This window comes from Mixophyes fleayi, chromosome 2, assembly GCF_038048845.1.
Source record: "Mixophyes fleayi isolate aMixFle1 chromosome 2, aMixFle1.hap1, whole genome shotgun sequence".
NCBI lineage: Eukaryota > Metazoa > Chordata > Amphibia > Anura > Limnodynastidae > Mixophyes > Mixophyes fleayi.
The window spans coordinates 264,747,326-264,771,581 of NC_134403.1; the positions used below are offsets into that span (position 1 = coordinate 264,747,326).

General features: G+C 40.8%; 1 protein-coding gene across 2 annotated transcripts in view; it reads left to right on the plus strand.

Annotated features, from left to right (window-relative positions):
* The first annotated feature begins 215 nt into the window (after nucleotides 1-215).
* SLC60A1 (solute carrier family 60 member 1) overlaps nucleotides 216-24,256 on the plus strand; it is a 58,685-nt gene continuing 34,644 nt past the window's right edge. Inside the window, exons 1-2 of one of the 2 annotated variants that reach the window (XM_075196142.1) lie at nucleotides 216-234; nucleotides 586-879. In XM_075196142.1, coding sequence (XP_075052243.1) covers nucleotides 650-879 — 230 coding nt within the window. In that variant the 5' untranslated portion in view covers nucleotides 216-234; nucleotides 586-649. The other variant, XM_075196141.1, reaches the window with a different exon arrangement.

Genomic DNA, 24,256 nt, shown 5'->3' on the forward strand with positions numbered 1-24,256 from the left:
AAAATTATCACTAGATACGATCTTACTGTTTAGGTCAAAGGGAACAATCCATAGCAAAGCATTAATTCTTCGTGTGACTCATTACAATAATTTATGCAAGGCTCAAAACAACACGTCCAACTTTATAGGAAGGAGGCATGGTGCACAGAATGAGGACTTTCCTTTAGACACCGTCTGCCCAGTTGCCGTGCCCTGCAGTCTGTGGGCGGCTCCCTTTCCTTTCTTACACCTCCTGTAAGTAACTACACTTAAACCAGAAATAAAACGAAACAAATAAACCCTGAAGCACATAACGGGAGAAGATTGCAAAGAAAATGTATTCGGAGCAGAATCTAGACGTAGAAAGCCAGTAACACAACTAGAAAGTAGATAAAGCGTGGAAAAGAAAGAACAAGAGCAGTCCAGACAAGAAAAGGTATAAAGAAAGTATTACAGTACTGACAAGTAGGTGAGAGAAAGTTTATTTAGTGGGAGAGTAGGTGAGGCAATACAACATCACACTACCTGCCTTCCTCTATTAGTCATCACTACTGAACGGAGCTTCTATTGACCTCTGTGTATCCCCTTCTCTGCTCCCACATTCAGGTTCGGGGTCATTCCTCTTCACCAGCTCCCTGACCCCAGTCGAGGGGTGGGGGAGAGGGATAACATGTGGTGGGATGAGAGTCTCCTCGTCCTCTTTAAAAGAAACTTGCAGCCCACCCTCACCTACTGGAGCGTGTTCTTCAGTTTCGGATTATGCATAGCGTTTCTGGGGCCCACGCTGCTGGACCTACGGTGCCAGACACACAGCAGCCTGCAGGACATCACCTGGGTCTTCTTCTCTCAGCAGTTCTGCCTCCTGGTTGGGAGTACCTTGGGGGGAGTCTTAAAGAAGTCGTGAGTAACTTTTTCTCTACAGTATGCAATGTGTGATTTTACTGCAGTGGTTTATTTGGAGTTAAAACTCAATTTCTGGGGTATATGCAATGAATACTTTCAGCTTAGTGCTCAGTCACATATCCTATATCCTTCTGTTACAGCAAAGTGAACTCTTTCCACCTGGCACATTTATTTGCTTATTTTCACTAATCATTAATCTAATTGATTTCACGTGGAGTGAATAAGCAATGGGCTTAAATTAGTCCTTGTTGAAATTAGTTTGTGCAAAAGTGCAAAGCTAGTTTATTGAACACGTGATGGCAATTTACTAGCAAAAAAACAAAACAAAATCTATGGGGTTATTTCAAGAGCAAGGACAAGAATTTAATAATATTCCAACTTTGCCTTACACCAAAATATTTATATGCTATGAATGTATAGCATGCACCATGAACACTGCACTATATATATTCAAATACTGGGGAAAGCCTAAAATTCAAATTATTTTCCTGCTTGCACTGAGCTAAGATTGAAGCACAACATTTTTTCTGTATAGTTTCTTCATCAGTAATTCTAGTCTAGAGGGTGAATGCTGTGTACCTGTAATCCAAGGTGCAAATCAGCACTAGAACCTAGCATCCTATCAGCTCATTGTTTTCATTTTCTAACTTGCACTAACATCTAATAGCTGCTTGTTTACTATAGTTCTATATATCTTTAGCAATGTTTGAAAATAAAAGTATATAAGTGTTTTTTAACCACAAAATATTTATCCTGTTATCATATACTTCCTCTTTTTCGAGTTTACATGAATATTTTTTCATACACCCTCTGTCCGATCAAAAATGTATTCTTTTTAAATTTAATATAATCTTATGCTTTAGGTTAAGTTTTTAGATGTGCTTTTGAAAATAAGCCATTTCAGTTAGTTTGTTTTATGATGGGAGTTTAGGACACAAGCTAATACAGACCTTAATAATTGCGCTTTTTAAAATATTGAGACAATTTAATACAATCCGTAGAATCTTTTATTTGGTGTAGATATATGATTTGCCAATGTTTTATATTCTTGAACCCTCTATATCTTCTGTTTCTTTGCCTGTGTGCACTTGTGTTTATATAACTTTCCTGTTTGTATATTTTGTGTGTTTATCATATGTTATATCATGTTATATATATGTAGATTTTGTATAGATATAGAATGCATTGTGACAGATGTTTGTTTCCATTTATAAAAGACAATATTTTTTATTTTGCCTCATCAAAAAAACAAGGCACTTTTCAGTTTTCACTCCTTTTCCAGACGTTTTTTCTGCTTTGTTTTTGACAAAAGTAGCTTATAGCCATTTTCTTTCCTTTTTTATAATCTCATTCTGGAAAATTAAGATTTTATAATCACTTCAAATACACTAAATACAAAAAAAAAAAGAGGCTGTTCCTATGAAAACAGTCATACAAGGTCATTTAAGAAGAAAATTCTTATGCAGCTCTGTTCTAGGACCCCTCTTATACAGTATGTAATGCTCTCTGCTCTATAGCATTTCTCAGTCCTGTTTGGAACTGTTCAATGTAAGAAATCACACAAACTGAATGGCTTGTATAGCCAAAACATTAGTTGAACACAGTTTAAAATTTGAGTACTGTGTTCACCTAATTGTTTGGCTCTACAAGCCCTTCAAAAAAATAGGTGAACACAGTGCTCAAATTTTAACTTTGTCACATTAGCAGAATAGTAGTCAGTATTGGCAGTGCCATGTTCACAGTTTACATTGTCCTTGTTTCTTAGTGTACGTTATTTTATCTTACATAAATAGTGAGACATATGGGTATTTGTTTCCAATGCTCTGCATATTTATGTACATATGTCTCTGTCTCATGACAGCTGGCATAAGTGGATAATGTCTGACTTGCAAGAGCCAAACATGAAGATTTATTCACAGATGGCAGTAGTAATTGTTAATAAACCATGCCATCATCTGCATTGAAAGTTTGCAGCCTCCCATGAGTATATGAAGTTTAATCAATATATCACCTTTGCTCTGTTTGGAACCATAGCTACAGTAGGTAGAACAATGCACTAGTGTATATCCTGTTTGAAATATGTCACGCTTCTTCTCCATTCTATTGCATATACGTGTTTCTAAGTGTATGGGCAGGTCAACACATTAACACTGAAAGCACTTAGGGATGTGTCTCGGTTTTTCCAGGAGAGTCCCCATTTTTCTACCAGAAATCTGTTTGACGCTCAATCCCTTTTTTCACATAATGCAGTGAAATTACCAGTCAAGTATAAATAGGTTCCTATAACTGCTAGACCTTTTTGGGACCTAACAGAAAGCTTTGGGTGGATTTTATGGCAGTGAAATATTTGCTATATAGTCACTCAAGGACACATTCCTAAACAGCAGAGGGCCTCTTTTCAGATTTTTTCCTATTGCCATCAGTTGCAGTACCTATGGTTCCATACTTATAGGGAAGGGGGTAGTGACCTCAATATACTATGCTTAGCTTCTCATACACTATGCATCTTGTGATATGATAGAAACATACTCAATGTCTGATTTAGGGTAGAACGCAATTTTGTGTCCCGGATGTATGCATAAAATTACTGCTGCAAAATTGCAACCTCAGGTGTTTATTTTGAGTTGTAAGTAAGATACATTGGATTTGCTCTGAGCCTGTCTTGCTAAGGCCAGGGTAAATATATGGTAGTCATCATCATCATCATCATGATGATGAATGCTGCATTAAAAATCTAGGGCCTGATTCATTAAGGATCTTAACTTGGAAACTTCTTATTTAAGTCTCCTGGACAAAACCATGTTACAATGCAAGGGGTGCAAATTAGTATTCTGTTTTGCACATAAGTTAAATACTGGCTGTTTTTTTTTCATGTAGCACACAGATACTTGATAGCTTATTTGTACACTGAAATTTAAAGTTGATATTTGTGTGCTACATGATAAAACAGTCAGTATTCAACTTATGTGCAAAACAGAATACTAATTTGCACCCCTTGCATTGTAACATGGTTTTGTCCAGGAGACTGAAATAAGAAGTTTCTCAAGTTAAGATTCTTAATGAATCAGGCCCTAAGTCTATAAATAAATATTGTGTTGTCCTCCTAAAATGTGTAACCAGCACCAGTGCTCTAGCCTGGGCTGGTTACTGCTAAAGTAGGCGGACAATGAGTATCCATACTGCAAAAGCAGCAACCAGCACCAGGCTATGCCAGGTTGGGCTGCTCACACTACAACAGGGAGACTGGCAGGATGGGTCCCTTATCATAATGTGTAACCAGCATGGATCGGGCTTGCATAAAACATAGGCCCCTTTTCTCAAGGCAGGTCAGCCCCATGCTAAATAGCACTGTGGCACCCCTGGTGCAGTGAGTGCCATGGTAACATTGAATAGCAATAAAATAATAAAATACTTTTCTGCCTGCAAGGCTCAGCAGTCTATGACTGTTTGGACATATTGGGACTTGTAGAACAACATGCACCAGCCTGCCCTGGTAATAAAAATAAAATAAGATTTGGTATATGTGTTTTATATTATTAGGTTAGGAATTACAAGGTCCAGTGCTTCCTGGTTGTCAGGGCATGCTGAGACTTGTATTTCCACAATTGTATTTCAATATTAACCTCAAGGGGTGCCAGAAGGAGCAATATTGTAACATGGAACTGATTTGCCCTGAGGGGGATGTTGCACGTTTTTGCAGGATGAATTCCCCAAGGCAGCGACTGGTTTTACATTGTAGCAGGGGGACCCCACTCAGACAATTTCCATTACAGTAAAATTAGCCCAACCTGATAGCCCAGCCTGGCATAGCTTGGTGTTACCTACTAGTTGTTTTTGTAGGGGCAACCCACAAAATTTGTACACCGGCTTTTACGGTATCCAGCCCACACTATAGCATTGGTGTTGACTACTTATTTTGGGGGTGCATATGTTTTTTTTTTAATTATTTCTTTATTTTAAACACAATAAGGATACATGCTGATGATCATAATCCTCAATAGATCTTTTTCCAATTAAGTCCCACAGAAAAAATAAAAGTCTGTGATACAGGAGAATAATTATTCACCAGGGATTGTTAGATTGTCTTCTCCTAATGTTATTTAAGCAATGCCGTTCAGGAATAAATCAGAGAAAATTGTCCAGTTATAATTGGTGGCTACCGACTTCTATATACAGATACATAAATCTAAATAGTAGAAAGCATTTATTGGCACCCGAACTTTAGCAGAGAAATTGCCCTGCAAGTTATAGAGGTCTCAGTCTGTCTGCTGCTCCTGTTTAAAGATGACTGAGTAGCCTGATAAAAGGACACCAGCATCTCCTGGCTGACACATTTTGTTTAGCTATGTAAACATTTTCAAACCCTAACACTTCTGTTCACTATATGTATCACACAAGAAGGGAAGTCACACCTACAGATGTACAAGAGCCACAACAGATACTCCGTCTAAGAGAAGCATCTGGAGATGTGGCTTAGACTGCTACACTTAAGTGTGTACATGTCCATAATGTACACAGCTTGTGCTTGCATGCCATGATCCGACTTCCCAGGTATAGGGGCCACAAGTACAAGCGGATTTTTGAGGCTCAATGTTGGACTTTTGTCCAATTCTAATTCAGGCCATTAATTGAAATGTTTGCAGTACCATTTCATACAGTACATATAAAGACAATTTAGCTGAGCAGCATAAACATGCAAAAATGGGAATACTGTTCCACTTGGTGTCCCTCAGTACTGCTAATCTCGCCTCTACTTTGTACATATGACATTTAAATGGCGATCTGTTGTAGCTCAAGAGAAGCCGTGCCATTGCAATCTGGAAATCATGTTCATGAATGTCTGGGATGTTCAGAAAAACTTAATCTGGCTGGGGATATTAACTGAAGAGCCAGGTTCTGAATTGAGGAAATGGGTGGATGAAATAATAAAAAGGAAGGCAAACAAAGGATGTATACATAAGCTTAGGTATATTAATTGAGTAGAGAGCTAATGGGTGAAGGGAGGGGTATGGCTTGATATCCACTGGAATGTAGAGGACCTAAAAGAAAAATGAAAATTGGAGATATTAATGAACTATGAGAATCTGTCTAGTCAGGCTTGTATAAATAAATGATAAGGTTGAAGGGGAAACTTGTAAGAGTATTTGGATCTGTTGTTAAATTGTATGACTACATTTAGGGGCCTTTTGATTATACGCGATAAGTTCTTTTGCTGGCGTTTGCACTAGCAAAAAGGCTTTTTTCCACTTCACCCTATACAACAAAGCAATACCTTTAGTAATAACATTGCTATTGTCTTTGCATGGGGATTTATTCCTCACATCCATACTTTCTCCCAGTCCTGTTGACACCACTTTAGAAAGATTGCCAGATTACGCTTTATTATTACCCAGCATGGTAATAAATCTCATATCCATTCTCTCATCATCTCCCATCTTGACTGCTGCAACTTCCTGCTATCTGGCATTTCTCTCAAGCATAAATCCCCACTTCAATACATTCTAAATGCTACTGCAAGACTGATCTTCCTCTCTCACCCCTCCATATCTGCTGCACCACTTTGGAAAATCCGAAAACTGGCTCCCTGTCTCCAAATTACTCACCTTTACCGACAAAGCCCTCAACAACACTACCCTTGTATACATCTCAAATATCATCAAAATTCTCTCCGTCTCGCCTGTTTATATCTACCTCTGACCTACGTCTTCTTTCTTCTCTTGTAATCACATCTCACTCCTGCCTCCAAGACTTCTCCCGTGCTGCTCCCCACTTATAGCATTCCCTTCTATGCCCAATCAGGCTTTCCCACAGCCTTCAAATTTTTAGATGCACTCTGAAAACCCATGTTTTATTTAGAGATGAGCGCACTCGGATTTATGAAATCCGAGCCCACCCGAACGTTGCCGATCAGAGTCCAATCCGAGACAGATCCGGGTATTGGCGCCAAATTCAAATCTGAAACTGAGGCTCTGACTCATAATCCCGTTGTCGGATCTCGCGATACTCGGATCCTATAAATTCCCCGCTAGTCGCCGCCATCTTCACTCGGGCATTGATCAGGGTAGAGGGAGGGTGTGTTAGGTGGTCCTCTGTCCTGCTATATCTCGTGCTGTTCAGTTAAGTGCTGTGCTGTGCTGTGCTGTGCTCAGTCCAGTGGTGCTGTGTCCTGTGCTCTGTCCTGCTGAGTTCAGTAGTGCTGCTGGGTCCTGTGCTGTGTCCTGTTCAGTCCAGTGGTGCTGTGTCCTGTGCTCTGTGCTTCTAAGGGCATAGTTATTTCCCCATTATTCCCAAGTTTTTAAAAAATTAAAAAAAATAATAATTATAACCAAATTTGCAAAGCCAATCCAGCAGTATATAAGCCCATTGGTACTGCAATATTACCAAGTTCACACATTCAGCAGTAAAAGTCCAGTGGTACTGCTATTACAAAGTTCACTGATTCAGCAGTGTATAAGTCCAGTGCTACTCTCCTGTGCCACATATAATTTTTAAAGGCTTTGCCGAGTGTGTGTGGCTTAGGGGTACGCTCTCTTGTGCTACATATAATGGAAAACCAAAATTTGGAGGATAAAGTAGGGAAAGATCAAGACCCACTTCCTCCTAATGCTGAAGCTGCTGCCACTAGTCATGACATAGACGATGAAATGCCATCAACGTCGTCTGGCAAGCCCGATGCCCAATCTCCTAGTACAGGGCATGTAAAATCTAAAAAGCCCAAGTTCTCAAAAAATAGCAAAAAGAGAAACTTAAAATCATCTGAGGAGAAACGTAAAGTTGGCAATATGCCATTTACGACACGTAGTGGCAAGGAACGGCTTAGGCCCTGGCCTGTGTTCATGACTAGTGGTCCAGCTTCACCCAAGGATCTAAGTCCTCCTCCCCCCCCCTACAAAAAATTTAAGAGAGTTATGCTGTCGGCAACAACAACAAAACAGCAAAGAACTCTGCCTTCTAAACAGATGACATCACAAATCCCCAAGGCAAGTCCAAGGGTGTTGTTGGTTGTGAACCCTGACCTTCCCATCACTGTACGGGAAGAGGTGACTCCATCCAGCATTTGCAGCACGCCCTCTGCATATGCTGGAAGGATCACCCACAGTCCAGTTACAGATTTGGCTAATGAAGGTGTGAATGTTGTACACTGGGAGGAGGATATTGATGTAGCTGGCACTAAGGAGGATGTTGATGATTATGATGCAGACAGATACCAAATTGCCTTTCTCAATTTCTATTTATATTCTAGATTATATAACGGCTGAAAAGTTTTCTGTTTTACTCCTAGTGGAGAGGGGATCTGATGCAGACAGATACCAAACTGCCTTTGTCCATTTCTTTGTATATTTGAATTTCTAGTTCTACAGTCTATGCAGGCTGCTTTATTTATATTCAACTACAAGTGTAGGGCGGGGGGGGGGGGGGGGGGGGCATAGTTAGCCACCAAAGTAACGTGGTCCATTTAATTTCACTTTCTAGCTCCACAGTCTGTGCAGCCTGCTTTTTTTATCTTCAAAGTATTTATATTTACAAGCCTTGCAATCTAAATTAACTAGAGGTAGTGATGTGGTAGAACTCCAAAAGGCAGTTTGGAAGCCCCTGTACAAACTGGCTCTATTTTTTAACTGAGTTGTCCCCCCTCCAGTGTGTACTCGGAAAGAGTTTTTAGTGCAGCGGGGAACCTGGTCACAGCGGCGAAGGAGGTTGCTTCCTCACAACGTTGAAAAAATGATGTTTATAAAAATGAATAATCAATTCCTCAATGAAGTACAGCACTGCCCTCCAGACAGTACAGAGGGACCTGTGGTTGTGGAGTCCAGCGGGGACGAATTGATAATGTGTTAGGAGGAGGAAGTACACACTGTAGGGGGAGAGGAATCAGAGGTTGAGGATGAGGACGACATCTTTCCTCAGTAGAGCCTGTTTAGTTTGTACAGGGAGAGATGAATTGTTTTATTGGTGTGGGGGCCCAAACAAACCAATAATTTCAGCCACAGTTGTTTGGTAGGCCCTGTCGCTGAAATGATTGGTTTGTTAAAGTGTGCATGTCCTATTTCAACAACATAAGGGTGGGTGGGAGGGCCCAAGGACAATTCCATCTTGCAACTTTTTTTTTGGCATTATGTGACCATTCAACAGTCGTTTGCCATGTTCAAAAAGTAAAAGAAAATGCCAACAAATTCAATAAATTAAATCAAAAGTTAAATGCCCTGTCATTATTTAAAACAAGAGGTTTTGACGTGCTAGAATTAGTGTAGTGTTAAGATGTTATAAACACTACACTTGGAAATTGGAGGAGGTATTGTGGCCCCGGTATCAAATTGGGTACCGGGGCCACCCCACTACGCAGTCCAGATACTTGTTTGGTGGAATTCAGACCAGTTGAGGGTTTTATTATTATATTGTGGGGACCACTCTATCTATACCACACTACAACTCTATACCACTCTATTTAATACTTTAATTCTATTTAATACTTTAATTCTATTACTAATTCCCATAAAGAGGAACTGCCACTTCTATTTAATACTTTAATTCTATTAGTAGTTACAATAAAGAGGAACAAAATAAACCAATTTTACCAAAAGTATAATATGACTTAGACTTACAAACACTACACTTGAAAGATGGTGCCTTTAAATAAAAAAAAGTCAGTCTTCATTGCACGACTATGTGCAACAGGGACAGTTTTTTGGTTTACAAAGTCAACCAATAACACTTCGACCCTGTCTGTCTTTAACATACTTGATGGGATCTCAATGACGAATGGTCTGTACCATGTTTGGAGGAGGTATTGTGGCCCCGGTACCAAATTGGGTACCGGGGCCACTCCACTATGCAGTCCAGATAGAGGTGTATCAGATATTAAACAACGTTGACTGTTGCTGCAAAAATTTTAAATAATATTGTGGGGAACACTACACTACGCAGTCCATAAACTTTTTGGGTGGAATTCAGACCTGTGTAGGGTTTTTTAATAATATTGTGGTGACCCACTCCTCTACGCAGTCCAGGTACATTTATTGGTGCGAATCATACAAGTTCAGGGTTTTTAATATATATTGTGGTGACCCACTCCTCTACGCAGTCCAGGTACATTTATTGGTGCGAATCATACAAGTTCAGGGTTTTTAATATATATCGTGGTGACCCACTCCTCTACGTAGTCCAGGTACATTTATTGGTGCGAATCATACAAGTTGATGGTTTTCTTGTTATATATATTGTGGTGACCCACTCCTCTACGCAGTCCAGATACATTTATTGGTGCGAATCATACAAGTTCAGGGTTTTTAATTTATATTGTGGTGACCCACTCCTCTACGCAGTCCAGGTACATTATTGGTGCGAATCATACCAGTTGATGGTTTTCTTATTATATATATTGTGGTGACCCACTCTTCTACGCAGTCCAGGTACATTTATTGGTGCGAATCATACCAGTTGATGGTTTTCTTATTATATATATTGTGGTGACCCACTCTTCTACGCAGTCCAGGTACATTTATTGGTGCGAATCATACCAGTTGATGGTTTTCTTATTTTATATATTGTGGTGACCCACTCCTCTACGCAGTCCAGAAAGATACCTCGTTGCAACGTTTTGGACTAATAACTATATTTTGAGGTGTTCAGAATACACTGTAAATTAGTGGAAATGCTTGTTATTGAATGTTATTGAGGTTAATAATAGCGTAGGAGTGAAAATAAGCCCAAAAACTTGATTTTTAAACTTTTTATGTTTTTTTTCAAAAAAAAACCGAATCCAAAACCTTAAATCCGAACCGAGATCTTTCGTCAAGTGTTTTGCGAGACAAATCCGAACCCCAAAAATAATGAAAATCCGGATCCAAAACACGAGACCTCAAAAGTCGCCGGTGCACATCCCTAGTTTTATTAGAGATTACATTATCCCCGACAACTATCCCAATCTTCACTCTGAACCACACTTGCTCCTTTTGTTTCAAATGTGTCTTCTTCCATTTAGAATGCAAGCTCTCTTGGGAGCAAGACTCTACATAACTTTTGTTTTCAAGGCTGTATTTATTTTGTTTACCTTGTATGTGTTCAGATAGATGGCCGCTGTGTGCTGTCTCCGCGGGCCAAGAGCTGAATTCACTGTGCGTCCGGCCTTTTACTGTGTATGAGTGTCCTAATAATAGCCGGATTAAGGGGGGGGGGTTCAAAGGGGGCACGTGCCCCGGGCCCCCCTCTCTCCGAGGGGCCCCCGCCGTCGCGCGCATAACCTCTACTCCTGTTTTTTTTTATGGCGGCGGGAGGGGGTTTGTGGGCGGGTTCGGGGCTCCCTTCTTTGGTGGGGGGAGCAGGGTAGTCAAAAAAATAGATATGCTACTCACCTGATCGTGGCGCCGGCGTCCCTCCTCCTTCCTCTCTGCACTGTTAACACTGAATGACAGGTGTGACGTCATCAAGTCACGCCTGTCATTTAGTGAGGAGCAACGCGGAGAAGACCAAGAAAGAAACAAGAAGACAGAAGAGAAGAGAAGAGAAGAGAGAAGCTAATAGAAAGGTAAGTAAAAAAAAAAGGGAATAATGCAGAAAGGCACACTATGAGGATAAAGGAAAAAAGAGAGGCACAGTAAGGAAAAAAGGGGGGGAAGAGAGGCACAGTAAGAAAAAAAAGGGTGGGTAAGAGAGGCACAGTAAGAAAAAGGGGGGAGAGGCACAGTAAGGAAAAAGGGGGGGAAGAGAGGCACAGTAAGAAAAAAGGGGGAGGGAGAGGTACAGTAAGGAAAAAAGGGGGGAGGGAGAGGCACAGTAAGGAAAGGGGGGGGGAGAGGCACAGTAAGGAAAAGGGTGACCGGCACAGCATGAGAAAAAAGGGGGGGAGAGGGGCACAGTATAAGAAAAAAGGGTGAGAGACACAGCATGAGGAAAAAGGGGGGGGAGGCACAATAGTCAGGACTATTAATTTAAGATGGGGTGGTTTGGGCGCTACTGAATGTGGGGGTTAGTTTGGGGAGAATGAGGTCCCTTTATTAAATGTGCCTATGAATTATTTAATGTCAGTGACGGTTGTGGGAAATAGGTATATTTCTGAAATGTAAATACTATTAATTTATTGCTGGGGCTGTTTGTAGGGAGGAAGATAGTATTCACATTTAATAAATAAACCTATTATTTTAATGTTGGGGCTGGAGGAAGGCCTAATTATTAATCATGGGTAGTACTGATTCAACGCCGAGGGTGGCTGTAATTTTGTAAATGTACCCATTTTTTTTCTCCAAATAGGGCCCCTAACATTCCAGGATCCAGACAATCCGCAACTAAAGAAACCTGCAGCACAGGTGGTGAAAGTGAGAAGAACAGGTAGGAGAGAGCAGCAGAGTCTGTGAAATGTGATTCTAGTGGGACAATACCAATTTATCGTGACCGTTCAATGGTGTACACAACAATACAGTTTTTTTGTCTGTAGAAGGGTGGCCTGGCCACGCCCAATGATGCATTATCAATGGTATTTTTAATGTGCGATATCATTGCTAGTTTTAATGTGTGGTGTCAATACCCATTTTAATGTTGTGTTTAGATGATTGTTTTAATGTACAGCATTTTACTTTGTGGAAGCAATGATTTTTTTTATGCAGACAACCTAGGCGAGCCCTCTGGGAGAGCTGTAAGTGTCATACTGTGGGCTGTAGGTGATGTAATGCAGGATGTGTCACTATGCCCTTAATTTTAGATCTTAGGGTCTTAAGTGCCCCGGGCCCCCCGAAGCCTTAATCTAGCTCTGGTCGTAGTGCTATTTGGACATGCGGTATATAGCACCTTGTGTTTCTATACTGCTTTCACAAGACTGTATATTACATTTATAAACCTGATTCTGTATTCAATAAACCAACATTCTGGTTTAGTGACATGTAAATTAACCTCCTTATGCACATCTGCTGACATCTGTTATTATTTAATAGGCATCTGCCAGTAGGTTATGGGCCCAGGCCTACAAGTGTGAAGAACACATTGAACAGGAATGGAGTAGTCCTTTATTTGAATTAAGGTGAAAATGTATACTTCAAGTGCAAGCGTGGGCTTTGTAAAATTGAGAGGCTCTGAGAATTATTCCAGTTGTACATTTGCTATGGAGATGCAGGTAAACCATGAGAAATTGTGGAAGATCACAAGTGATCCAGGTGATAACCCAAATCTCGATGATGTATATAGGCCCATTGGATACATTGGCTCAGCTGTAGAACAGCACATCTACACAATCAATCACCAAAGAAAAAGCATCAGCAAAAGACATGGGTTGCCCAGCAGACAGCGTATGAAGGTAAGGGTCTCCTGAGAAGAATAAACCTGAGCCACACTTTGTACAGTACCAAGTGAAGTAAGTGCAAATACATGAATGAATATATCGATAAGATCTATTTCACAGCAGTTAAAGTCTGCTGGAGTCTAAGTGGATGACGAAGTGGTTGCCATGGCTATGCTGCAGAATCTGACCCTGAATTCGATTTCCTTGTAGTGCCATTGGAATCTTGTGCTGCTAACTTAATTACAGAGGTCATGAGGGTGAAGCTGTTACAATTCCAGGAGCGGATACCTGTGGACACTAAGGGCTAGATTTACTAAACTGCGGGTTTGAAAAAGTGGGGATGTTGCCTATAGCAACCAATCAGATTCTAGCTTTCATTTATTTAGTACCTTCTACAAAATGATAGCTAGAATCTGATTGGTTGCTATAGGCAACATCCCCACTTTTTCAAACCCGCAGCTTAGTAAATCTAGCCCTAAATCTGGAACAACTGCTTTGCTCACTAAGGACATTAAGCTAAAAGGCCGAAGTACAAGTGCTTTATTTGTCGCAAAATGGGACATAAGGCATTGTAGTACAGACAGAAAATGAAAAGTTGCGCAAAAAGAAAACGTGATCGTAACAACGAGTCAGCTTTGAAGGTTGCAGACAGAGAAGGACTGTTGGTACATGAATTCAGGAGCCAGCAGACACTTCAGTTGTAATAAGCACTGTATATTTCATTAAGTGTGTGTGATTCCATCACAGTGGATCGGAGACAAGATCCTAACAGCAACAGAAGTCAGAACAATTACAGTCTTCCTGAAAATAAAAGGTAAAACCATGATTACAAACTTTGAAGAAGTTTTATTTATACCAGATTTAGGAACTTATCGAATTACCATAAGTGTCTTAGAAAACAAAGATTATGAAGTAGAATTTGCAGAAGGCAAATGCACCGTTTATAATAAAAATGGACTTTAATACCAAAAGCTACCCTTTGCCAATGACTGTATGTCTCAGATAGTGAGGTGTGTTAAACAATGACTACTTCTGATACAAATTAAACTATGGAACTGTGCACAAGCATTTAGGACATCTTGGGTATGATAATGTGCAGAAATGTCTGAATGGAACGGTAACGGGAAACCAATATGTGAAAGTTACATCAAAGGTAAAAAAATCCAACACCCCTTCCTGAAGTCAGCGGTGAGAGCTGAGGCACCATTAGCATTGGTGCACACGGATGTAATGGGGTCCCATGGAGACTGAATCAATTAGTGGTTACTGTTACTTTATGACATTAATTTATGACTATACAAGGACGACTCAAGATTATTTAATTAAAGCAAAAAGTAAAGTTATACACAAGATCAAAGAATACAAAACGTTGGTGGACACTCAGATGGGACATATAGTAAAAATCTGTTAACGGAGAAGAATACCTGAATAAGAACTTTGTTGACTTTCTGAGAAATCATAAAGTTCAATATTAATTGACTATGTTGCACACACCTGAACAAAATGGTGTAAGTCAACATGCAAAATGTTCGATAATTGAAAGAGCACGAATGATGTTAAGTGACGCTGACCTAGAAAATAAGTTTTGGGCTGGAGCAGTACAAACAGCAGTTTGTATAAAAACTATGCAACCGCTGTTGGCAAGACATCAATTGAAATGTCGTCAGGAAGACAGCCTAATGTTAGTCATCTTAGGGTGTTTGGCTGCAAAGCATATGTACACATCCCTAAAGAAAGAAGGAGTGTATTGGGCTTTAAATCACAAAACAGTATTTTGCTTGGATTTTGTCTTGAGTAAAAACTACAGGCTTTGGGACATTGCGCACAAGAAACGTATTAAATCCAAAGATTTCATATTTCATGAAACAGCATCACCTACAGGAAAATTAGAACATGAGTTCAAGAAGAGGTGGTAATACTTGACATACCCACATCCGCCAGCACATGTATGTCAGAGACTTTAAATCTTGACAGCTTGCAGGAGAATAGAACTTTCATTGTCAGAAACACAAAATTAGCAGGAAGCAAAATTCAGTGATGAATAGGAATAGTGGAAATCAGCCGTGGACAAAGATCTTTAGATGAAAACGAAACCTGGACAGTTGTCAACTGGCCAAGTCACCGTAAAACAATTAAAAACAAATAGGTCTTCTGTAAAAAGTTAAATACATTATTATTATTATTATTATTAATTTTTATTTTTAAGGCGCCACAAGGTGTCCGTAGCGCCGTACAGGGACAAACAAATTACAATACAATGGGAGACAGCACAGTACAGTAAACAAGAAGCATAGTAACTCAGTAAGCTCAATGCACAGATGGAGAGGGCGGGGAAGGGGGAGGGAGGATCCGCAAATGACGGGGCCCAAGAAGGAGGGCGCGGAAGACAGGGAGACCCCCAGAGGGGGGAGGAGGGAGCGAGAGGGGACGGGGGGTGGAGGACCCTCGAGGAGGAGGGCTAAGTAGCTGGAGAGCAGAGTTAGAAGTGGTGGAAACAGGAGGAGAGATGGCCCTGCTCAGAGGAGCGTACAATCTAAGGGGAGGGGTGGACAGACAGAGAAACGAAGGGGAGAGAGGGAGAGTAGGGAGACGGAGGCAGAAGATAAGGTAGGAAGTTAAGTGGGAGACTGAAATACATACATACGGATCAATTGTCCGTTATGAAGCTCGTCTTATTGCAAAGGGTTTTATTCAGAGGTTCAGAATTTATTACGGGGAAAGCTGTTTATCTGTGGCAAGTACACTTCATTTAGTTATTGCCATATCTACGTTGCATGATTTGTTGTTCTACCAGTTAGATTTTGACTCTGCTTTCTTAAACGGGGAAGGAAAAGGGTGTTTATTTCAAGCCCTACAATTATTTTTTTTAATAAAGTGGTTAATATTGGTACATCAAGCTAGACATTATGTTGATTGACATGGACTTCAGAGAATGACCACTGTCTATACCAGAATATAATAGATGGAAAGCTGTTCATCATTGTTGTATATCTGTATGATTTCTTGCTTGCAAGTCAGAAAATACACAGACAGTGCAAAAAGTCTGCTGGTAGAAAAGTTCAGATTGATAAGTCCTGCAAATCACCTTTTGGAAATGAGAATTTCACAAAATCTAAATATTGGGGCTGTCACTATCTACCAACAAAGTAAGTATGGGACGACAGATGCTAAACCAGTAAATACTCCTGTTGATATAAGGACAAACTTGCCCAAAAGTATGTCACCAACAAGTGAATCTAAAATAGAGGAGATGAATGAAATCCCATATCAAAATGCTATTGGAGGTTTAATGCATGCAAGTGTTGGACCTCTTCCCGACATCACATATGTAATGAGTTGAGTGGGTATATTTGCACTATATACCGGGAAACAGCATTGGACAGCTGTTAAAAGAATCCTAAGATACAAGTTCATTAAAACAAAGTTTTCAAAATCCAAGTCTTCAGAACTAGAGAGCTTCTGCAATGCAGATTGGGGGGCAGATGAAGATGAATTGGCAGGCTCAGAGGTCAGCTGTGCAAGTAGGAAGCAACGTACAGTTACTCTTTCTAGCACGGAAGCAGCGTATGTGGCTTTTTATGGAAGCAGCTAAAGAACTTCTATGGACGAAAGAGACTTAGGGCTAGATTTACTAAGCTGCGGGTTTGAAAAAGTGGGGATGTTGCCTATAGCAACCAATCAGATTCTAGCTGTCATTTTGTAGAAGGTACTAAATAAATGAAAGATAGAATCTGATTGGTTGCTATAGACAACATCCCCACTTTTTCAAACCCGCAGCTTAGTAAATCTAGCCCTTTGTGTGAACAACATATTTTAAGTAGAGTTGAGATCATCAACATCAAATGTGACAACAAAGGTGCCATTGATTTGTTAACTAACACAAAGCATCAGGACATGTTGATAGATGGGCGCTGTGTGCTGTGTCCTGAGGTGAAGTGCCAGATCCATGGTGCCATCCAGGTGTCTACTGCACATGCGCAATACGGTCTGCCTAAAATGTCTTCTGTGCATGCACGGTACTGGTTCTTCACTATGAGTGTTGTAGAGCTGCACGGACGTGCGGCACTTAGCTCCTTGTGTATTTATACTGATCCCACAAGACTGTATATTACATTTACAAACCTGATCCTGTATTCAATAAACCAATGTTCTGGTTAATTAACAACATGTGGATTAACCTCTTTACTCACATCTGCTAAGATCTGTTATAATCTGTCAATAGTATATCCCTGTTTAATTTATGTCCTGTTTTCTCCACTGCACGGTGCTGTGGAGCACTGTGGCGCCTTACAAATCTACGTTAATAATATTAACAAGGAGGAGAGTATGTGTTCTTAGTAGTTTCCTATCCGTAACAGATGCTGAAGGCCCTGCGCTTACTCAGCCCTGACTGTGACCTGTAATCAAAGCCAATCTGTAAGAAATGCTGAGCACTTCTACACAATTGTTTCCTGGGGCCTACGACCTGGGTGCCCAAGCCTAGCAATGCCATTGATCTAAAGAAAAGATGTGCAAGCATGGATCATATTCCTATTGGCAGCCCTGCACGTGGAATGAAACACATAACCTTCTCCAGATTCAGCATTCAAGTCAGGGGAGACGCCAAAAGCATACAACACCAAGAACATTAAAATCTCTTGAGCTTCCGAATTAATGTGCAAAAGAGAAGCATGTTAATTTAAAAGTAAATTTTTTTACCATATGTTTTCCTTTAGTGAATATCATATCCACTGATGACATATTCTCTTTAGGATTTAACATCTCTGATTTGGTGATTATGATTATTACTAGATGAAATGTCTGTTGACAGTAAAGCAGCTGCATTATGCTGGCAAATATTAAACCAATCTTATTTAAAGGAGCACTCAACTTTAAAATACACATATCACCCCTCATGGTGTGTGAGTCTTAATTAGCATGGGTGTAACATGCAGCGTCGGACTGGCCCACCAGGATACCAGAAAAATCACCGGTGGGCCCCACTGCCTTATGGCCACACCCTCTTTTAAAAGTGGGCGGAACTGCCCCTGGGGACCCGTTGTCCGCACTAGGGAGCACACTGTCCTCCCCGGCGTCCCCGCTGCTTCAAATGCGATCCCAGCTGCATTCACATTTGAAAGATGACTGGCTGTCACTGACAGACAGTCATCTTTCAAATGCAATCGCAGCTGCAATCATGTGGCGGGAGCATCAGAAGTAGAGAGGCTGCCAGGAGCATCAAGGAGCAGAGAGGCTTCTACAATCAACATATGGGTAAGTAGCTTTCAGCCACTTGTTTATATTTTTTGTGCTATCACTGTGTATATATATATATATATATATATATATATATATAATGTTGGACGGCACTATTGCAGGCATAATATGAATTGGGGACACTATAGCGTTGCATTTGTGAATTTTTGGTGCTACTGTGTGGCATAACATGGCACTACTGTGTGGGATAACATTGGGGGCACTCCTGTGTGGCATAATATTGTTTGGGGGCACTACTGTGTGGCATAATATTGTTTGGGGGAACTCCTGTGTGGTATAGGGGGGCTGACTATACTAAACTATAGTTGGGCTGCCGTTCTATACTAAACTACAGGGAGGGGGGCTGCACAGAGAACACTATAGGGAGGGGGTGATGGGACCTTTCATTTAATGCTGGGGCTGAGTGTGGGGAGGGGGGCTATCTAATAAATGTGAATATTATTTAATGCTGAGAATGGTTGTGGGAAATTGATGTATTAAATGTAAATGCTATTAATTTATTGCTGGGGCTGTTTGGAGGGAGGGTATCAGGTTTATTTATTAAATGGAAATACTATTTAATGTTGGGGCTGGAGGAAGGCCTAAGTATTAATTGTGGGTCCTATTTAATGCCGGGGCTAGTTGGAATTTTTGAAATGTACCCATTATTTTTTTCAGATAGGGCCCTCAACATTCCAGGATCCAGACAAGCCGCAACTAAAGAAACCAGCAGCCACAGGTGGTAAAAGTGACAAGAACAGGTAGGACAGTCTGTCAAATGTTTTGAGTCTAGTGCAGGCTTGGCTAACCTGTGGCACTCCAGGTGTTGTGAAACTATAAGTCTCAGCATAACCTTCCAGCAATAAGCTACTATATATTGGCAAAGCATGCTGGGGCTTGTACTTTCACAACACCTGGAGTACCACAGGTTAGTCAAGCCTAGTCCAGTGGAACAATCCCGATTTTTGGTGACTGTTCTGCCCAATCTAAGGGGCAGGTCAGCACTGTGTACTCTTTTTATATACACACACTACATTCTTTATATACTACACTATGGTGCTAACTGTCCTTTGTGAGCTGACCACTCTCCCCCTAGTGTCTGGCCACACCTCTATGATGGCTGGCCACACCCCCTCTGGTGGGCCCCTAGCGTTGCAGTCCCCTGGTGGGCCCTTCATGCCCCAGTCCGAAACTAGTAACATGTGATTACTGGGCCCCATGTCAAACTTAGGGGAGAACAGTTATGAAAGGCCAAACTGTGCTTCACTGTGCTTGCGCCAGGCCTGGTCCATACTTAGAAGAGCAGAGCAGGAAACTCTGGAGCAGATAGACCAGTATCGCCATGTTCCCTTCACCACTGTATGCAATAGGACTACTTTGGTTGCTTCTCCACTGGCCCTAAGGGTTTAAATAAGTGACCCACAAATTCCAGGGAGAGTACAGAGCTAATAGGTAAGTATGGTTTTAATATCCCACTCAAATAACCCTTTGGGGGGAATTCAATTGACCGCGTTACTTGAAAAAGTAACACGGCCTGCGCCCTATTACCATTATTACAGTAATAGAGCGCTTAAAAAACATTATTACGGTAGTTTTAATGCCGGCTTTTTGAGCAGAAAGCCGGGTTAATACTTTTTCAAGTAACGCGGCCTGCGCACTATTACCGTTATTACAGCAATAGTGCGCATAAAAAACATTATTACGGTAGTTTAGCGCTGGCTTTTTGCTTTTGAAAGCCGGGTTAATATTACCGTAAAAACGGTAATAGTTTTTACGCGGCGGTACTTCGGGGGGGGGAATTTAATTCCCCCCCATATGTACTGGTAATATAGTTATTGCAACATTAAATAGTGCCATGTGATAATGCATTTTTAATGCTTTTGCAGTCTTATCATAATCCTGAGATGACATTAACATTAGAGAAACTGCTGTGTAACTTGATAAATAGTCTTCCCCATGCATTTCATGTATTGCTCAATATGATAACAAGCCCTGTAGCTAGCTCTCCCCCCCTCCACCCCCTTAATACACTGGGCCAAAATGAGATACGACTGGTGAAGCTACAGAATGTTCTGTGTAAAACGTTTGGCCACTGACTAATGGATGGGGCAGGGGCTAGGAAAGTGGTTCCCAAACTGTGTGCCTAGGCTCCCTGGGGTGCCTCGGCGATCTCACAGGGGTGCCTCTGCCAGGGGCAGTGGTAAGCAAGGCGGGGGGCTACTTGGTAATTATTTTGGCTTAGGGGTGCCTTGAAAAAATTTTGGAGACCCTAAGAGTGCCTTGAACTGAAAAAGTTTGGAATCCACTGGGCTAGGATAGCAAAGGTTGTGTGACTACAGTGTCGTACTTCCAGCCTCTAGACCACAAGGGACAGAGACAGCACATAGCGCATATCCTATCAACGATAATAATAAGACCTACATGTTTCAGTAAGCATGTCAAAGTATTCCTAATAGGCACTGTAGCTCTTGTAGTTGTAAAATACTAATAAGAATACAGAAAAAACATGAGGGGCTTACTGGGTTTATCTGGGCAGGGTTTTTGGCAAAAGACGTTTTTTTCGGCAGATCCAAAGGAGATATAATGATTTGGTAAACGTTTCTGATAGATTCTGCATATTAATATGTTTTTTGAGACATGGCACAGTAAAATGGTACATTAGGATTTAAGGTGAGCAAGGGTGAGTTTGCAGTTTCACAAAGTATGTAGCTAGCCTGATGGGACAGTAATCTGTGGCATATTTGCCATGCTTTCAAGTCTGTATTCCAGCTCTGAAAATAATCTATATGTTTGCAGACAGTAAATCTGCCATACATACGGGAAGAGAAATCTGCTCACAATTGAAAAACCTTAATCTTTAATTAAGGCTGGTAACACGCTACAGAATTTTCTGGCCAGTCTGTTATCTTCAACGGTTTTACTAATGAACTGAAAAAGAAAGAGTCCTGATCAGCATGTCGATTCATACATACACATTATACATATTTTAAAAAGATTTACCCTCACATCTGTGCTCTTCAATTGTAATAGCTGAAAAGATCATGACTCTGTAAACTCTATGAAGATCCTGATCATGAGTGCATACACACTGCAGGATTGGTGGACGTGGTTTCATAGCTGAGTGAGATTTATAGGTCTGCTGGACAATCAAATCAAACGATGGTCGGTACTTTGGAACGTCCATTGTTCATCGACCCAATAATTGGCTGAAAACACTGTAGCATGTACTGGACCTTAGATAAGCAGGTCCTGAAAAGTTTGATTCATTGTCTGTTAATGTTCTGATAAATCACTTTTATATATATATCTGGTTGCGTTTTAGGGTTTTGCTTATTTTACTGCTTTTCTTGTCTTGTATGTAGCTGAAATGATTCAGTGCTTTTCAGGTAGTAAACTGATGCTCACCAGAACGGATTAGGTAGTATTTCCTGTTTGGATGTAAAAGGTGGATTTATTTGAACAAATACATTATTGAGGCTGTGTAATGTCTGTGTTATCAGCATAGTGTCAGTTATAGGAATTGTTTTTTTGCTAGTGCTGACGTGTTACAAAAATCAAATAATAGCTAAAAAAATCTCCAAGGATTACTCCTCATTGTCACCTTCTAATAAGTACACTGTTGCCCTACAACATATTAATCCTGTGCTAATTTAAGCAGCCTGTAATATCTGGTACTGGAAACAGTAAACTCTACTACTTATTTGCCCACTCATAAGCCTACCAAACAAACCTTTATTTTATTATCTATGCATACTGTGCAGCACTTTACCGAGAATGTTTAATCATTCATATCTGTCCCTGTCTGAGATTACGGTTTATATCTACCACACAAACACTAGGGTTCATTTTGTCAGCAGCCAATTAGCCCATCAGTATGTTTTTGGACAGTAGGAGGAAGCCAGATAACCTGGAGGAAACCCATGCAATATATAGATATATAGATTATTGATTTCAGTTATAAATGGATTATAGTTATTCACTCACAAACAATTATAATCAATATTTAAAGTTAAAATTGTGCTTTCTGGGGTAAAAAGAATGAGGTTAAAACCAATTTATTGTATATCTTGCACTATCATTTATAATATAGTATGTAGAGATATATACCGTTTGGTTATGCAGTAAAAATAGGCACATTGGATTCTACAACCCAGTTGACATCGGATATTTTACATTATCACCTTTCATTATCTAAATCACATACGTGATAGTAATAGCGATAGGAGGGCTGCTTTGCATGGGAAAGCCTTCGTCAGAGAGACCCAGCATAAGCTACTGCTAGTTATCACTGGTTGGGAGGATTTGATAGACAGAGGAAAGACTTCTATGTAAAGAAAACACCCATTTTCACTAGAGAAAGGGCTTTTCTCCCTTTCATAAATAGGCCCTTTAAATTATATATCAGAATCTAATGACATACAAAATAAATATGGGGTGCAAGCTTCGAAAGATGCTTGAGGTTCATTACCGCCTAAAAAAAAAAAATCTGTGTGCCATTTTAACAGTACTTTGTGTCATATTCATCAGCATATCACTGACCCAACATAATCCAACGACACCATCTAGATATATGACCGTTAAAAGTTACTGTAAATGTAGAACCCAGTTTTTCTTTAATTAGAAAATACAGGAATTATGTTTTCCATGCAAAAATTGCACTTTATGTCGCTTGTGCTAAAAGGGAGTTTTGTGTCAATCAAGGGCATGCATCACAGCGTAGACAAAATGCATCCCCAAAAAAGCGCTCCAAATGCACGGCACCTTTTATATTTCACTTGAAACTCTCCTCTCCCCTCTTTCCACCCTGGCCTGCCCCAACCAGACAGCCTCCCTTTGCAACCACACCCTCACCACCAGTCTTGGCTCTGCTTCCCCCGCCTCTTCTGTCCACCTACACTGGTCTAAACCCAAACCTTGGCACTCCAAATTTACCCGGTTCCTTCAAAAATGCACACATGCTGCCGAACACCACTGGAGGAAATCTTGTTCCTTGGCAGACTTCCTTCATTTCAAGTTCATTCTCTTATCCTACAGTTCAGCCTTCTCCCATGCTAAACAATCCTTCTTCAAGTCTCTCAACTCTTCACAGTCCTCCAATCCCCGCCGTTTTGCCACTTTCAAACACACTTCTTTGCCCTCCCCTCCCACCTTGCCCTACTACCACTGACTTTGCCTCTTTTTTCACTTCCAAAATTGAGGCCATCAGACATGAAATCTCCTCCTCCTGTTGCTTTGTGCCACCTGCAACACTTCATCATCCTCACTACGGGTAATGAAGTCCAATCTCTTATATTATTCTCTCTTTCCTCAACCTGTACCTTGGATCCCCAGCTCCCATCTCGCTCTTCTGCAGCTAGACTTATCTTCATCTCTCATCCCTCCACATCTGCCTTCCCTCTCTGCTAAGCTCCCGTTCCCCTACGGAATCCTCTTCAAACTCCTCACCCTCACAAACAAGGCCCTTTCCAACTCTGCTCGCTCCCTACATGTCCAACCTCATCTTCATACATACTCCCTCCCGCCCTCTTCGCTCGGCCAATGACCGTCACCTTTCCTACCCACTGGTAACCACAGCTCACAGGATAAGACTTCACCTGTGCTGCTCCCACCACAGGAATTATGTCCCTCAAAGTATCAGACTATCCCCTAGCCTGTATAGTTTCAAACCATCATTGAAAACCCACCTGTTAGGTAAGCTTTTAGCCCAGATAAAAAAGCATTGCATTGGATCATGTTAGGACTGACCAGAACGGGAAAACTTTGGCGTGAGTTGGTCAGCGTAACATTTATTGCAATGTGTGGAACTAACATTCCCTGTTTTTAATACAGAAAAGTAGTTAGTACAGCGTTAATTGTGTGTTTGGAGAGTGC